This window comes from Schistocerca americana, chromosome X, assembly GCF_021461395.2.
Source record: "Schistocerca americana isolate TAMUIC-IGC-003095 chromosome X, iqSchAmer2.1, whole genome shotgun sequence".
Classification (NCBI taxonomy): domain Eukaryota; kingdom Metazoa; phylum Arthropoda; class Insecta; order Orthoptera; family Acrididae; genus Schistocerca; species Schistocerca americana.
In genome coordinates this window covers 737,614,446-737,633,590 of record NC_060130.1, presented here as the reverse complement: position 1 = coordinate 737,633,590, position 19,145 = coordinate 737,614,446, and the positions used below count along the sequence as shown (strand labels likewise).

The following is a 19,145-nucleotide window of genomic DNA, read 5'->3' as shown; positions in this document are numbered from 1 at the left end:
ATGAACTACCTCCCCCACACACTGTGGGTTAAATGTCTTATTGGATGGTCAGTGCACTCAGAGCCTTACAGTAATTGAAATAAGCCAAGATTCAAACTTGTCAGACCACCCTACATGATTCCAGTCAGCTACTGTCCAGTTTTTATATTTTTTGGCCCACTGAAGATGAAATTCCATACGTGATGCTGTGAGAAATGGCCTTTTGCAAAGTACTTGATTCCAAATTACCACTGCATGCAGTTCGCATCATCACAACTTTCACTCAGAAAGTGGTTGACGTGGATATAAAATAACTGGCACCAACAGTTCCTCTTACAGCTGAAACCACTTCTGATTGACAGTGTGTGACACTCACCTCCAGACATGCACAGGCCTGTTTTTCCAGTATTAATCTATCCTTTTATATATATATATATATATATATATATATATATATATATATATATATATAGTGTCACTATTTCGGTATTTAATGCCTCAATGTCCTTTTGCAGCAACTTTATTATTTCGTTTTTTGAGTCCACTGTACTTACAAGATAGGCTGTTCCAACTCATAAACAAATGTAGCATGTCCATGGAACATCATCACTGATGAATTTTAGGTTCACTTTTGCACACTTTTCGTGCAACCAGTAATTGCACTTGACACACAAAATACCCTTCATCACTCATTTTTCACATTCCCTACATGAAAAACTGTCTTTTTTTTTTTTTTTTTTTGACAAGATCAAAACGTTCCTACACTTTCCTATCAGCACCTTCTTGACTAATGTTCATCCCTGGCTCACTTAATGTTATATTTATGTTGCTGGCAGACACTACATTTCTCATGGCTAATGGTGCATAACAATTTTTAGTGGTTCTTACATAGCTGAGGACAGATACTGCATCAACTCGTATAGTATTGTGCCAGTCTCTTCTAACACCCATACATTCCATTATATTTGCAAAGTTTTCAACATCAGAAGAAAATACAATTGGAATCACTGAAGTGAATTTCTAATAACTGATCAACTGCCATTGAATTCAATGATTTAATCTCCTTCAGGCTCTTTTCATATGTATCTTTGTCGCATTTTGGGTGCATATTCATGTTCACTGTGGGTAACTGTCTTTAAATAACTGGCATATTGAGGGTTTTGTAATCGCTTACTTCACTTATCTAGCAGCATTATTGACAGTGTGGCCATTTGACACATCCATTCATAACATAATTACACACAGCAACACTGTATGTCAATTTTCAGTATAGTTTGTCTGTTAAATTTATTCTTATTTAAGTGTTTTGGTAGTGAGTGCATGATGGTACATCAAAACTTTCATAATTTCAGGAACATTTTGAACATATTTACCACTTTACACTTGTGTTCAAGGATATCTACATCTTGTTTTAGGATTCCAATTTTTCAACGTACCAGAGGATGTGGTCATTCATGGAGTCTGCTCGCCCAAGCGTTTTTACAAGCTCAAATGTTGAAGGAGTGGACCGTGTTGTGAAAGGAAAGGGCAGCTATGCTTTTCTAATGGAATCGACATCAATAGAGTATGTTATTGAACGGAACTGTGAGCTGACTCAAGTAGGAGGACTTTTGGATTCAAAAGGCTACGGAATTGCCATGCCACCAAGTAAGTCCAAAAGTGTGTGAGTAATAATCAAAATTTTACCTTAACCCATTTTGCACACTTTTAATTTTTTCTTTCATTTTTAATTGTACCTCTAAAAATTTTTCTTTGGTGTCACTGTACTTTTGAAGCAAAGTGTCAGAGAGAATTATAAATAGACAAATCAGTAGGACTGAAACAGAAAGCCACCCTCTTGTTACCAAATAAGGGCTGAAGTCGCTCAGACAAGTGTTCACTGTGAGCCTCACTGTACTGAGTAAAGGCACTGCAAAGTCCAAATACATCTTGTTCCATAGAGGCCAGGTTGCTGGCCATTTGGAAGATATCTTTTCAGGAGCCAGTTGATGTTTGGCACATTGGGTACATACATCTGTTGCTCCATGTCCTCATCAACCTCATCCAGTACACATGTCACCACAGAGTGGTTTTTGTACAGGGCATTTTCCAGTTACTTTGATGTAGGAGATGGAGAACTTGCATTTGCAAATGGAAGAGAGTCCACAACAGGGAGTTGATGGAGGCTTGCAGGGAGATGGGTAACATTGTGCTACCTTGGTAGCTGTTGTGGGAAAGTTTTGCATGAAATTCAGTACTGTTAATCTGTAAGGAAACAAACCTCTCCCCTCTGTCAAACACTAGATAAATAGCCAAGAGGAGATGAAATGCATCAGAATTGCCACAATAACTGATGGGCTATCAATAGATTTAGTGGCAGTAATTACTGAGTAACAAACTATCAGTGCTGTGATTCCTGCTCTGATAACCTATTGTGCATACTGAATTATCCCTATATAGGACTGCTCCTTTAACTTGACTACTGAGAGATCTGTTGATGAATTCATTACTTTGCTGCTGAGGCACTGTTCAGCATATACTAAATAGCAACTGGCCAACCATATATAAAAACAGTATTAAAGTTGTTAAATGTAGACCACAAAATACTAAAAATATGGTATGCTATGACAGTGAATACAATAATAATGCTGCTACTCATAGCTAAAGAAAGATCTGTGAATAGTGGTGAAGTTTAGAAAATATACACAAAACAAGTCTACAAAACTGAAATTAAAATAGCCACGTTCAGTGATCAGCTGGAAGCTTGTTCTGTAGTAGTATACATGAAATTTCCAGATGCCACACAAGATGGCTAAGCATCCCACTCTGCCAGGGACTTTTTCCATTGGGTGGATTTTGACATCCTTGAAATATAAACAATCAATGTTTCCACTTCTTTGCCATTCTTTTGGGACAAGACGATCCTTGTACTACAGGGGGATGCATCAGCTACCTAGATTGACGACTAATTGGGAGTAAATGGTAATAGGAATAAGGTGGCTTTATGCTGTTCATTTAATACCGTTCTGTCATACACCAGGAACTGATGAAAAAGCTTTTGTAGGTATACTAATACAATTACTTTCAAGATATAGACATCACAAACTTCATGCCTGGTGAAATAGCATAGGCTTAAGGGAAAAATGAAAAAAATGTATCTCACTTAATAAATTCATTTAAATCACATAATCTGTACTGCATCAATGAACAACCAACAAGGCAAGGATCATACCTATACAACATAATCACCAGTGAGAATAAATACTGTGTAGAAGAATGTAGTGTGGTTAAATTAGGGCATCTGATCATGAAGAACTATGTCCAAAAATAAGACAGTCACTCTTTGAATGTACCAAAAGCTTTGTAAAGTACAGAACCCTCATTGAAAATATGATGAGGCAACTCAAATCAGTGGACTGCTCCTTTAACTTGACTACTGAGCGATCTGTTGATGAATTCATTACTTTGTTGCTAAGGCATTGTTCAGCATTTACTAAATAGCAACTGTCCAACCATATATGAAAACAATATTAAAGTTGTTAAATGTAGACCACAAAATACTGAAAATATGGTATGCTATGACAGTGAATACAATAATAATGCTGCTTCTCATAGCTAAAGAAAGGTCTGTGAATAGTGGTGAAGTTTAGAAAATAGACACAAAACTCAAACATGTCTACAAAACTGAAATTAAAACAGCCAAGTGTAAAAGAAATGATAGCTATATTTTGAAATCTAAAAATAGTACTAATGCAGAATGGAATATAATTAAAAGTGAAATAAATCAATCCAAGAAAGATAATACCATTGTCATAGACTCCAATGTATTGGATGAATACTTTGTAAACTGTACAAGCTGTCATCATTCAAGCTGCAACAACAGCTCAATTGCTGAGACACTTGTACCCCAAACAAAAAATATAACTACATTCTCATGGTCTAAAATTACTCCTTACAATATTAGCAAAGCAATTTTTTAACAAGCTTGGATATTCTAAAACAGGGCACTATGATGGAATGAGCAGCTCTGTCATAGAGAGCATAGCAGATGAAATTAAAATGCCATTGCTTTTTCTAGCCAACAGAATTGTGGCATATAGTATTTTCCCTGTAGCACTTAAAATCACTGTTAGACTGTCAGTGTTTAAGAAAGGAGAAATATGCCTCCCTAGTGACCTTAGGACAATCTCAGTTGTATAAAAAATAATAGAAATCTGTATACATAAATATGTGACTCTTTTGAAAACAACAGGTTATTGACTGCAAACCAGTTTGGCTTTAGATCAGAACTGTCAACAGTGAAAGCAACAGGAAATATGTTAGATATGATTTGTGATGCTGTTGGAAAAAGAGACAAGCTACATGTGCTACACATATAGACTTGAGGAAAGTCTTTGACATGGTGTCACACAGAAAGTATAAGCAAATAATCAGGCATCATAGATGCTTAAAATAAAATGTGGAATCCCACAGGGGTTGGCTCTTGGACCCTTTCTCTTGATTGTTTATACAAATTGTTTCTCAAGTCATATACCAAGTGAGAACATGATCTATGCTGCTGATATCATACTGGTAACAACAGGTGTAAACTTGTAAATCGAGATGACTAATCACTGGTGTCTGGCCAACCAGCTGTCCATAAGCAAAACAAAATGAGAAGAACTGTATTTCAGTCCCTTAGCAATGAAGTCTGAGAATAAAAATGTGGAATTACGTGGGCTTTTGATTAGTAAGTGACTACATTCTTTCACTCACAGCTGCAATATGGAATACTGTTGTGGGGAAATGCAACAGAGTCGACTTGCAGAAGAAAGCCGTTAGATGTATTCTAGGTTTGCCTCTAAGAGATACTTGCAGAAGTCATTTTAGATGACGTAACATTATGACAGTCCCCACCTTTTACATCTATAGTTTACTAATTTATGCCAAAGAAAATTTAGACTAAGAAAAATGTTCATTTGCATAGTACCAGAAGTAGCCAAGTGATAGATTTACCATACTGAAGACTTTCTCACACATGCAATAGCCATAAACACATGAGCCTGAAATTCTTCAACAAATTGCCAAAAACAGCTCATTTGACTGCCTTACACAATTTTAAAAAAGTTTTAGAAATGTTATTAAAAGAGCAAGAATATTACACACTTGATGAACTCATGGACAGTGATTTTCAAGACTTGCGCATTGAGTAGCTGTACTTTTCAGTAAAATATATCTAATGATTATAAAAGAATTCTGCATTTACACACCTGTAAATAAATCTACTAGTATCATTGTTTCAAGTAGTCATACGTAATTGTAAACTAAGTGTTGGTAATTAATATTGACAAGGGCCACAGTATCAAAATATACTGAATGGCTTACAATGAACATTCTAATTCTAGTAAACATTATAGTTTATTGTAGGCCCCTTCACAGACTGTTGTCCACTTTAACTGTTTCTCCATCTTTCCTAGCTAGTTTAGCACATAGGCAGTGGTAGCCGTAAGTGGAATAAATTTCACATAACCATTTTTTACCCATGAAAGGTTGTAACTCATTTTATATTCTTAGGTATTTGGATCTTTTCATTTGCTTCTAAATGTTGTTCCATAGGACAGATACCATCTTTATTGAGCATGGTGGCCAAGATATTCTACTTCTGTTTGGAAAAATATGCTTTTTGCAACCTGCACTTGACCCCAGTTGTCTACAGTTTCCTGAATTAGAGATACAGATTTGATAACTATTCTTTTTGACTGGACCCAAGAAAAACACTTAGAAGGTGCAACAGGCCTACTAAAAAGACTGCGCTTACACCATGCTTGTCTGCCCTATTCTGGAGTACTGCTGTGCGGTGTGGGATCCACATCAGGTGGGACTGACAGATGGCATCGAAAAAGTTCAAAGAAGGGTGGCTCATTTCGTACTATCGTGAAATAGGGAAGATTGTGCCACCGACATGATACATGAATTGGAGTGGCAATAATTAAAACAAATGCGTTTGTCATTGCAACAGGATCTTCTCATGAAATTTCAATCACCAGTTTTCTCCTCTGATAGCAAAAACATTCTGTTGCCACTCACCTACATAGGGAGAAATGATCATCACGATAGAACAAGAGAATCCAGGGCTTCCACAGAAAAATTTAAGTGCTCATTTTTCCCATGCACCATTCAAGAGTGGAATGGTAGAGACACATCTTGAAGGTGGTCCATTGAACCCTCTGCCAGGCACTTTATTGTGAATAGCAGAGTAATCATATAGATGTAGACATAAGATAGTACTTACATCATCAATTTTTCCAAATGTCATTGGATCAGTACTGGTGCACTTGCAATGCAAAAGGGCAGTTCTTTATGCTGGTATAGGCCAGGAAAGGTAGGTGCAAGGGGCGTTTGAAAAGTACATGCAAAGTCCGAGAGATTGCACCACCAGCATGTATCGAGGTCGTGTATAGTTAATAGCATCTTTGGAAAGAACGCACACCAAGTTTCAGCCATATTGGTGTATTTCTTTGTGCTTGGCGTTCGTGTGCATCAAGGAAGTTGAGTGAGTGTCAAAAAATGGACAAAAAAAGATTATGCAAGGCAAAAAGCCGCAGGGGACTAAAGAGAAGCTTGATCAACATGACGGTATTCTGCACCTTCAATTCGAACAGTTTCTAAGTGGTTTCAAAATTTTCGGAGTGGCCATATGGGCACAACTGATGCTGAACGTTCTGGATGCCCTGTGGAGGTTATGACTCCAGAAATCATTGATAAATTCCATGATATGGTGATGGATGACAGAAGAGTTAAGGTGCGTGAGATTGCTAGTGCTGTGGGCATCTCGAATGAAAGGGTACATAATATTTTGCATAAACATTTGGACATGAAAAAGCTATCCACAAGGTGGGTTCCACGATTGCTCACGCTTGACCCAAAACGGAATCGTGTGAAGTGTTGCAAGGATTGTTTGGAGCTGTTCAGGAAGAATCCGCAGCCGGCCACACTGCCCGAGCAGTTCTAGGCGCTTCAGTCCGGAACCGCGCGACTGCTACAGTCGCAGGTTCGAATCCTGCCTCGGGCATGGATGTGTGTTATGTCCTTCGGTTAGTTAGGTTTGAGTAGTTCTAAGTTCTAAGGAACTGATGCCCTCAGATGTTAAGTCCCGTAGTGCTCAGAACCATTTGAACCATTTGAAGAATCTGCAGGACTTTAAGCGTTGTTTTGTCACTGTGGATGAAACATGGGTACATTACGATAGTCCTGAGACCAAACAACAATCTAAACAACAGGTTACTAAGGGAGAATCTGCACCAAAAAAGGTGAAGACCATTCCTTTGGCTTGATAGGTTATGGCGACTGTCTGTTGGAATTCACAAGGGACGATCTGGAAAAGGGTTAAACTATAACAGGTGCATATTATTCATTGTTATTGGACACTCTGAAAACCGAGCTGCAAGAAAAACTCCATCGATTGGACTGCAGATATGTCCTTTTCCATCACGACAATGCACCAGCACACACCTCAGCAGTTGTGGTCGCAAAATTATTGGAAATAAGATTCCAGTTCGTTTCACCATCTCCCCTATTCTCCAGAATTGTGTCGCTCGAACTACTATTTGTTCCCCGATTTGAAGAAATGGCTGGTGGGACAAAGATTTTATTCAAATGAGGAGGTGATTGCAGCAACTAATAGCTATTTTCCAGACTTGGACAATTCCTATTATTTGGAAGCTATTAAACAAATTAGAACAGCGTTGGACAAAGTGTATAAGTTTAAAAGGAGACTGTTGTTGTTGTGGTCTTCAGTCCTGAGACTGGTTTGATGCAGCTCTCCATGCTACTCTATCCTGTGCAAGCTTCCTAATCTCCCAGTACCTACTGCAGCCTACATCCTTCTGAATCTGCTTAGTGTATTCATCTTTTGGTCTCCCTCTATCATTTTTACCCTCCACACTGTCCTCCAATACTAAATTTGTGATCCCTCGATGTCTTAGAGCATGTACTACCAACCGATCCCTTCTTCTAGTCAAGTTGTGCCACAAGCTCCTCTTCTCTCAACTTCTATTCAATACCTCCTCATTAGTTATGTGATCTACCCATGTAATCTTCAGCATTCTTCTGTAGCACCACATTTCGAAAGCTTCTGTTCTCTTCTTGTCTAAACTATTTATGGTCCACGTTTCACTTCCATACATGGCTACACTCCATACAAGTACTTTAAGAAATGGCTTCCTGACATTTAAATCTATACTCAATGTTAACAATTTTTTCTTCTTCAGAAACACTTTCCTTGCCATTGCCAGTCTACATTTTATATCCTCTCTACTTCAACCATCATCAGTTATTTTGCTCCCCAAATAGCAAAACTCCTTTACTACTTTAAGTGTCTCATTTCCTAATCTAATTCCCTCAGCATCACCCGACTTAATTCGACTACATTCCATTATCCTCGTTTTGCTTTTGTTGATGTTCATCTTATACCCTCCTTTCAAGACACTGTCCATTCCGTTCAACTGCTCTTCCAAGTCCCTTGCTGTCTCTGACAGAATTACAATGTCATCAGCAAACCTCAAAATTTTTATTTCTTCTCCATGGATTTTAATACCTACTCCAAATTTTTCTTTTGTGTCCTTTATAGCCTGCTCAATATACTGATTGAATAACATCGGGGATAGGCTACAACCGTGTCTCACTCCCTTCCCAACCACTGCTTCCCTTTCATGTCCCTCAACTCTTATAACTGCCATCTGCTTTCTGTACAAATTGTAAATAGCCTTTCACTCCCTGTATTTTACCCCTACCATCTTCAGAATTTGAAAGAGAGTATTCCAATCAACATTGTCAAAAGCTTTCTGTAAGTCTACAAATGTGAGTAACGTAGTTTTGCCTTTCCTTAATCTTTCGTCTAAGATAAGTCGCAGGGTCAGTATTGCCTAACATGTTCCAACACTTCTACGGAATCCAAACTGATCTTCCCCGAGATCGGCTTCTACCAGTTTTTCCATTTGTCTGTAAAGAATTCGCGTTAGTATTTTGCAGCTGTGACTTATTAAACTGATAGTTCGGTAATTTTCACATCTGTCAACACCTGCTTCCTTTGGGATTGGAATTGTTATATTCTTCTTGAAGTCTGAGGGTATTTCGCCTGTCTCATACATCTTGCTCACCAGACGGTAGAGTTTTGTCAGGACTGGCTCTCCCAAGGCTGTCAGTAGCTCTAATGGAATGTTGTGTACTTCGGGGGCCTTGTTTCGACTCAGGTCTGTCAATGCTCTGTGAAACTCTTCACACAGTATCATATCTCCCATTTCATCTTCATCTACATCCTCTTCCATTTCCATAATATTGTCCTCAAGTACATCGCCCTTGTACAGACCCTCTAGATACTCCTTCCACCTTTCTGCTTTCCCTTCTTTGCTTAGAATTGGGTTTCCATCTGAGCTCTTGATATTCATACAAGTGGTTCTCTTTTCTCCAAAGGTCTCTTTAATTTTCCTGTAGGCAGTATCAATCTTACCCCTAGTGAGATAAGCCTCTACATCCGTACATTTGTCCTCTAGCCATCCCTGCTTAGACATTTTGCACTTCCTGTCGATATCATTTTTTAGACGTTTGTATTCCTTTTTGCCTGCTTCATTTACTGCATTTTTATAATGAATTCAGTATTTGTTCTGTTACCCAAGGGTTTCTACTAGCCCTCGTCTTTTTACCTACTTGATCCTCTGCTGCTTTCACTATTTCATCCCTCAAAGCTACCCATTCTTCTTCTACTGTATTTCTTTCCCCCATTCCTGTCAATTGTTCCCTTATGGTCTCCCTGAAACTCTGTACAACCTCTGGTTCTTTCAGTTTATCCAGGTCCCATCTACTTAAATTCCCACTTTTTTGCAGTTTCTTCAGTTGTAATCTACAGTTCATAACCAATAGATTGTGGTCTGAGTACACATCTGCTCCTGGAAATGTCTTACAATTTAAAACCTGGTTCCTAAATCTCTGTCTTACCATTATATAATCTATCTGATACCTTTTAGTATCTCCAGGGTTCTTCCATGTATACAACCTTCTTTCATGGTTCTTGAACCAGTTGTTAGCTATGATTAAGTTATGCTCTGCACAAAATTCTACCAGGCGGCTTCCTCTTTCATTTCTTACCCCCAATCCATATTCACCTACTATGTTTCCTTCTCTCCGTTTTCCTACTCTCGAATTCCAGTCACCCATGACTATTAAATTTTCATCTCCCTTCACTACCTGAATAATTTCTTTTATTTCATCATACACTTCATCAATTTCTTCATCATCTGCAGATCTAGTTGGCATATAAACTTGTACTACTGTAGTAGGCGTGGGCCTCGTGTCTATCTTGGCCACAATAATGCGTTCACTATGCTGTTTGTAGTAGCTTACCCGCACTATGTCAAAAAATAAAAAATGTTTACCCCAAACACGTAAGTAGTTTTTATTTTTACACAGACTGTTCAAATGCCCCTCATACCATAAACCATTAGTTTACTTCTACATTGCAACAAAACTGGGAATCTAGGCACCAGACATACCCAGAGGGATTAGTGTAGCTGATTTGCATGTGTTGCGTCCGTCAGCTCCTTGTGGTTCTTCTAACACTGTTCCTGTTGCTTCTGATGTTGCTATTGCTTCTTCTGTTGTTCCAGTTGCTTCTTCTGTTGTTACAATAGCTTGTGTCAATGCTGTTATTGCTGTTCCGCATCTTTTCTTGATGCCATTTGATCTCATCACCAATTTTCTAACTATGCAGAATGTATTTACTGGAACACTTTCAAGCAAGTACATGTGGTGATCGCTACCTCCCAGTTCAAATGCAAGCACAGCTGTTGTTGTAGTAACATAGCTAAACAGTCTGAAGAGAAGCTCATGCAAAAACCAGTAACTCGATAAAATTTGTAATGACATTATAACCACAGGAGTTCAAAATAAGTCCAAGGAAAGTCTGGATCAAAGTGTTGTCATCTAAAATAAATGATACTCAAAACAGATAAAGGGTGGTGGTGATTGGACACAAAGTGCCTGTAACTGTTTTCAGTCACATTTCTGCATGTGCCTGCCCCCCCCCCCCCCCCCCCCCCACACACACACACATGCATGCGTATACAGAGGGAGAGGGAGAGGGAGAGGGAGAGAGAGAGAGAGAGAGAGAGAGAGAGAGAGAGAGATATCCTTTTGGTGTTACATTGTGGTTCATGTTGTTGGTAGTAATTAAGGACTGGAGAGAGAAAGGCTATGGGAGATTGCAAAGAGTAGGAAGGAGAAGGTAGCAGAACAGCAGTACAGAAATACAGAGAGGGTTCTTATAGATAGAGGTTATTCGTACACAGGATTAAGAAGAAGAGAACAAGCAGTTACCCGAGATAAGCCAGAAAATGAACAGTTATTAAGAAAGCAAGAAACGGAAAAATGAACTCAGGAAAACCAAATGACATAAAATATTAAAAATAGCAACAAGAAATAAATATAAATGGGAAAATTGTGAATACTAGGGGAGAACAAGAGAAAGCAATGAAATCATAACAGAAAAAAAGAAGACTGTAAGAGCAGTCTGTACTTAAAGCACAGAAGTGCTGATGTAGTTGAGAAGAGGATGTATCCCACAAGACACAATTTGAGAGTGAGACATGAATTCGTAATTGCAGCAGATATCACTGGATGGATAATTTTGGTGTGATAGAAGAGCATACACAAAATGACAAGCATATTGAAGTGACAATGGCTTGAGGATTGAGGAGATGACTGTGGAGGTGTTGTTGGCTTAATTTGAGGAGGTAGGCTGCATGCAGTAGCCTGAATGTGCTAGTCTATAAAGACAATCTTTCCAGTAGGAGCTCCATGTGCAGCCATGTTAAGACTTCTCGGGGAGACGGAATTATGCATTCTCATAAACATGACTATGTACTGGATTTCTGCTTTGGGATGACAGTGAGTACATTTCATAGGTAGCCTGCTTGGTATCTGTTGAATGCTATCATGAGTGTAAAGATTACATTAAATCATTTTACTATGTGATTAAAATATCTGATATATGTGTACCTGTTATATGTATACATATAAATTTAAATTGTCCTTTGACTTGTCAGTGAAATCTCCTTAAAGGAAGGCACAGTTAATGTGATAATAGCTGCTGTTCCTTATTGTACAATAACATATCCTATGTTTGTTATCAGAAGACTATCTATATGCAGAGAAATGATAAGAATGCACTCCAGTTTAATACTGCAGTGCTGTGTTGTATCTCCGCAGCTCGTGGTCCAGTGACTACCACTGCTACCTCTGGATCACGGGGTCCCGGGTGTGATTCCCAGCTGGGTTGGGGATTTTCCCTGCCCAGGGACTGGGTGTTTGTGTTGTCCTCATCATTTCATCATCACCATTTGTGAGAGTGGCTAGATTGGACTGTGTTAAAAATTGCACGGTGTAAAAATTGGGCCTTCTATGGGTGCTGATCAGCGCGCAGTTGGGCACCCCATAAACATCATCACAACTGCAGTGCTGTGTTGTACGTTGGCAACCGTAATGCCCTTGTCGCTAATGACAAATGTGTGGAAGGTGGCAAAGAATCTATTGCCATAGGAATCTGGACAGGCAAGCAAAAGATTATTTGACACAAATGCAGTTTGAATAAATGTAATGCACTCAACTTATTCTGAAGAACTGCTATATTGTTGACAACTTGTTAGTGACTAACAATAAGCAGAAATCTGACACTGGGCATGCATCTATATGCACTGAATGTTTGCCAGTAGAGCTAACTGTCAACAACTTGGAGTAATGTTCGGCACCAACTAGCAACACAGAACTCTCACTAGAAGCACAGAACTACATGTAGAAGTAGAAGTAGCAGTAGAGACTGGCACCCAGGTGATCGCCATTTATAACACCATCCTGGCACTCCCCATTGGTCAGCAGTCCAAAGATTCTTCACTGGTGGCAATGTTCAAAGCCACAGCACCCACAAGAAGCTATGAGGCCCCAGCTCTGGCAATACTGATAACCTATGATACTACATACAACTTACATCCTTCCTTACTGGTGCCCTTTATCCAGCCAATGTTGGGACGAGACTTCTCCTATTTCGCAGAGAACCACACCCGTGTATATGATGGTATTATGATGGGGTTGCCGTTCCCAGCGGCATTTTTAAAAGCCACTACCCAGCTCCGTCCCCCTTCCCATCCCCCCACCCCACCCCACCCCACCCCACCTCCCTTACTGGGGAAGAATTTGTGTACCCCTTTTGTCTGCATCTAATGTAATGGCATGGTCAAATGTGACATCATTCTTCAAATTGCTTGTGCATCATTTATCTGAGGTGGGATGTGGGAACACAACATATTTGGCACAGATTCATTTATACACAACAAGACATTGTAGAATGTATGATGAAGGGTACTGCATATGAATATTATCAATTTACTGTCATGTTACATTTGCATATGGAGTGGGAGAAAGACAACTGTCTGTATGCAACAGTATGTTTCCTAATCTCTCTTACTTTACTCCTGTGGCACTTATGCAGCATACATAACAGAAGCAAGAGAACTGTTGGCTAGACTTCATTGAATAATCCCATTCTTTCAAAGATTCTCTTTTAAATTCCCTGAGCATTTAAATTATTCCATGATATGAAATATACAAACCTTTTATGATCCTAACAGTTCTTGAATACCTTTGATGTTTGCTGTCATACCTAGTAGATAGGAATTCCAAACACTGTAGGGGTACTTTAGAATATGTCATATTAATATCTTGTATGCATTTTGATTACTGATATATCACACTTTTTGAGAATCCTCTCTCCAAATCAGAGTATTCTAGTGGCCCTACCAATCACTTATTTAACTTGCTTGTACCATGTTTTATTTTTTCATAGCCCTTAGATATTAAAATGATTTGGCAGGCTCTGGAAGTATACTACTAATCTTATAGTGTAATACCATCAGTTTCTTTCACTTTTTTTATAGGCACAGCATACTGTCATCACCCTTTTATTTAACTGGGTAGATAAAAAATCTATTAACCAAGCAGCAGCAGAACAATAACATAAAAAACGATTGTTATTGGCAAGCTTTCAGAGCCAGTGGCCCCTTCTTCAGGCAGAAGGGTTGAAGGGGAAGGAAGAGGGGTGAAGGGAAAGGACTAGAGAGATTAGGAAATGGGGTAGATTTGGGAAAGTCACCCAGAACCGCAGGTCAGGGGAGACTTACCATACAGGATGAGAAGGAGAGACTGATTGTTGGGGACTGCATTGAACAAGATTTGAAAACCTGAGAGCTTAAGGGTGGAAGACAGCATAACATGCAGACAGAGATTACTGCTTAAACATCATGCATGAGTTAATAATAGTGAAAAGCTAAGTACATTGTACGCAACAGAGGTGGAAGGGGGTCGGTGAAAAATAGATTGGTGAGACAAAGAAAGATGTAGAAAACTAAAACAGAGTGAAGCAAAGAGTAGTTACAGTGAAGAAATGCTGAGACAGATGAAATTAATGTAAATTAAGGCCAGGTGGGTGGCAAGAACAAAGGACGTGTTGTAGAGTTAGTTCCCACCTGCCTACTTCTGAGAAACTGGTGTCTTGGGGAAGAATCCAGATGGCGTGTGTGATGAAACAGGCACCAAGGTCACGATTGTCGTATTGTAGAGCATGCTCTGCAACAGGATATTGCGAGTTGCCAGTATACACCCTCTGCCTATGCCCGTTCATCCTAATTGATAATTTGGTGGTAGTCATGCCGATGTAAAAGGCCGTACAGTGTTGTATAACAGCAGGTATATTACATGTGTCGTTTCTCAGGTGGCTCTCCCTTTGATAGTATATGTTTTACCAGTTAAAGGGCTGTTACAGGGGTTGGTAGGAGGGTGCATAGGGCATGTCTTGCAGTGGGTATGGTCCCAGGGGTTGGAGCTGTAGGGTAGGGAAATGGGTGCAGAAGGAGCGTAGGGTCTGACAAGAATATGTGTGGAGATTGGGAGGGTGATGGAAAGCTATTCTAGGTGTGGTGGTCAAAATTTCAGACAGAATGGATCTCATTTCATGCCATGATTGTAGGAAGTCATGGCCCTGTCGATAATGCTGATTAACACATTCCAGACCAGGAATGTCAGCAGTGGTGTGCTCCAAAGTTGTTTTTTGGTGGGATCGGCAGTATCAGGATCGGATGTGGTGGCCCAGGAAATCCGCTTTTTAATTGGGCTGGTGGGGTAATTATGTGCAGTGAAGATTGAAGTGAGAATGATAGTGTATTGCTGTAATGAGCCTGTGTCCAAACAAACGTGTTTCCCTCAGATGCCAAGGCTGTATGGGAGGGAAAGGATGGCAACTTACATTTTGACACCTAGAATAGCTTTCTGTTGCCCTCCCAATCTCAATATTCTTGTCAGTTCCTATGCTCCTTTTGCACCCATCTCCCTACCCTGTGCCTACTACCCCTGTGACCGTCCCCACTGCAAGACTTTCCCTATGCACCTTCCTACCACCACCTATAACAGCCCTGTAACTGGCAAAATGTATACCGCCAATGATTTTGGACACCGGGGCGAATTCGCACAGTATGGCTTATTTGCTCTTTGCCACTGCATAGAAACAAAGAGTTACTTATTTTAACATCCGTGCACCAGTTATTTTAAGCGCAAGATTGCATTTATCACTTTTGACAACTTTTATTTTGCGTCAATTGTTTCCCTAGGTGAATAACTGACGAACAGTAAAGTGGAAACTTTCTATTGTTGTGCCGAGCAGGAAGTTATTGTAACTGTAATTGTCGACATGTTCAGTAGCTAACAGCATTGACATAATTTCTGTAAAAGTTTGTTGAGTTTCTCGGGCAAGGTTATAAAATAATGACAGTTTTTGTAAAACTGTGTACTGTGTGGGGTGATTTCAGACAATGTCAAGAATGTATAAGAGCAGGAGAGGTGCTACAGTATGGTATAATTATGAACCGAAACTTTTAGATAAAGCTGTTCGTGATATCCAGAGTGGTAAATTATCGTACAGAAAAGCGTGTGATTTGTATGGTATACCTAAATCAACCCTACAAAATAAAGTGCAGAAAGCACATCCAAAAAAAATGGGAGGACAGCCAGTACTAAATAAAGAAGAAGAAGAAATGTTGAAGCAAGGTATCTTGATGGCTGCACATTGGGGATTTCCCTTCACTAAACTGGATATTAGATATTTAGGTAAAGGCTACCTTGATAAATCTGCTGAAAAGAGAAGAGATTTCATAATAAGTTGGCAGGAGAAAAATGGGTGCATTTATTCCATAAAGGACAGTCAGAAGATCTTTCTGTTCGCTTAAGCGAAAATATTAAACGAGCTCATGCAGAACTTATCTGTAATGTATAAAATTCATTATATCATTCCATATCACTTATTTGTAACAAAGGGCTACCTTAAAATGTGTAAAATGTCACCAAAATCAAATAAAAAGCACATAAAATTTTAGAAAAGGCAGTAACTGTCCAAATTCGCCCTCTATATACTGTAACTTCGGACAGAGATTTAAAAAACACATATGTCTGAAGTCACCCCAATCCATGGGGTGACTTCGGACACTTTATTTAACTGCCTTAGATAAATCTACCTACACATACACTTTCTAGTTCTGGGATATTTTATTCGTTACACATATACCCTACCACTTCCATAACAATCAATTTAATCTAACAATATATACGAAAGTTACAATCAAAATAATGACAAAACTGTTCGAAATCACCCCATTTGACGGTACTGTCAAAGGGAGAGCCACTTGCAAAAAGACACATGTCATATACCAGCTGTTAAATATACATGACTACCACCAAATTATCAATTAGGATGAATGGGCATAGGCAGAGGGTGTAAACTCACAATATCCTGTTGCAGAGCATGCTCTACAACATGACAATCGTGACCTTGGTGCCTGTTTCACCACAAATGCCATCTGGATTCTTCCCCAAGACACCAGTTTCTCAGAAGTCCCCAGGTGGGAACTAGTACTACAACACGTCCTTTGTTCTCACCACCAACCTGGCCTTAATTTACATTGTTTTCTTCCATCTCAGTGTTTCTTCACTGTAACTACTCTATCCTTCACTCTGTTTTAGTTTTCTACATCTTTCATTGTCCTACCAGTCTATTTTTCACCACCACCCCCTTCCATCTCTGTTATGTACAATGCACTTAGCGTTTCACTCTTATTAACTCATGCATGATGTTTAAGCAGTAATCTCTGCCTGCATGTTATGCTGTCTTCCACCCTTAAGCTCTCAGGTTTTCAAATCTCGTCCGATGCAGTCCCCAACAATCAGTCTTTCCTTCTCATCCCTTATGGTAAGTCTCCCCTGCCCCGCAGTTCTTTGTGACTTTCCCGAAAACTACCCCTTTTCCTAGACCTCTCCCGTCCTTTTCCTTCACATCTCTTCCTTCCCCATCAACCCTTCTCTCTGAAGAAGGAGCCACTGGTTCCAAAAGCTTGCCAGATACAACTGCCATTTATGTGTGTGTTCTGCCACCGCTTGGTGAATAGGTTTGTTATCTACCCAATTAAATAATTTTGTCAATAATTGATTATTTTCATTGCCATCACTCTTTGTTAAAATAGAGAATTCAAAACATACAATTTCAATTTAATTGCAGATTCTCCGTATCGCACTGCTATAAGCGGAGCTATTTTGAAGTTGCAAGAAGAAGGAAAGTTGCACATACTGAAAACACGCTGGTGGAAAGAAAAACGTGGTGGTGGGACATGTCGAGTATGTAATAGCAAAAATTTACACTGTAATTTGTTGCACAGTCATTATAATAAATTGAATATCTATGGTATAACTGCAAACTTATTATTAATTTTATGAACGTTTCTAGCTCTTGAACTTTAGTTTGTGTCATCTCCTTCTTGACATTAACTATAAAAGATTAATTGAACATGCTCTTGGAAATAAAAAACTGCTGAAAGGAATAAGAAAGCCCACAATGTTACTTCAAAATTGTGACCATAAAACACCAAATATTTCCTTAAGTGGTATATAATCAGACTCATTGTCTGATGAATTCAAGTAGTGTAAAAATAATGAAACTGGGAAAATGTCAGAAATGTAATCTTATTTTAAGATTAAGATAAGCTTCAAGTATTTAAAAATGGAATTTTTATGATATCAAATGCTGATGAATGAAAGAAGTAGTAAAATGAGAAACAAAATAATTATCTCAGAAGTGTCAATCATACCATGCAATTTCACTGTTCAAATTTATTTATTTATTTATTTATTTTTTTTTTTTTGTTACGTAGGTCTTCCAATTTTTTTTTAAATCCCAAATGGACAAAAATGCTGGTTAGACCCTATCTAAATTGCTGTCCTTGTTTTCCAACTTCCCCAGCCAGTCTCTCTTTCCTCTCTGAAGGGATGTTTAGTTCTCAGACCCGTTGTTTTCTTTTCAAATGATTTTATCATTATGCAAACACTTGAACATAGCAGCTTGAGGTGGGGTTGTTTTGAACTATGGTTGTGTATGATACTGGTCTGGGTTCAGCCCTGTTCTGCCTCATTTAGGACACAACCCAATTTCAACAAACAATTGCTTGACACCATTTACTGGATGCTTTGTGTACTCCACTTTGCCTTCTACCATTCATTCATTGTTGTTTTCGTATTTTGAACTGAGTGAAGAACTAGTCCTCATTCATCACAGAATTGGAGTATGACTCCCACAACAACAGAAAGGATTGGCAATTGCTTTGACCTCACACCAGTGCTTTCACAGCAGCACAAATCACTGGTATAGACTCCCAGCCCTATAAGGGGAAAGTGGGACTTGTTCCCCCTCAACTCTTTCCCCCTCATGACAGTATAATTTCTCATTTGTTTATTCTCTTGGCCAAATCCCACATTAAAGTGTCTGCATTATACCCGCACCTTGAGTTTCACCTGCTGAAGATAAGTGATAGCCAGCTCCCTTGTCTCTTTGTGACATCAACATTTTTCTCAATTGAATTATAAAATTTTCTTGATGAATATGGTGCATTAACTGTTACATCATACAAAAGTTCACTTTATCATATTACAAAAAAATGTACACGTAAAGTTCCAGCTGTCCTACTATGCGTAATTTTTCCCTGTCAGAAAATCATTAAATGTGAAGATCCAAATTTATACACTGTTTAATATCCTCATTTATCCAAAATTATGAGTTCTATTATATCAGT

General features: G+C 38.9%; 1 protein-coding gene across 5 annotated transcripts in view; it reads left to right on the top strand.

Moving 5' to 3' along the window:
• LOC124555443 (glutamate receptor ionotropic, kainate 2) overlaps nt 1-19,145 on the top strand; it is a 187,554-nt gene that overhangs the window by 150,989 nt on the left and 17,420 nt on the right. For all 5 annotated transcript variants that reach the window (XR_006968555.1, XM_047129354.1, XM_047129353.1 and 2 more), the window contains exons 15-16: nt 1,395-1,626; nt 17,582-17,697. Coding sequence is in view for 4 of the 5 variants with exons in the window: in XM_047129354.1 (XP_046985310.1) it covers nt 1,395-1,626; nt 17,582-17,697 (348 nt within the window). In the remaining variant the exon portion in view is untranslated. The remainder of the gene's footprint in view (nt 1-1,394; nt 1,627-17,581; nt 17,698-19,145) is intronic.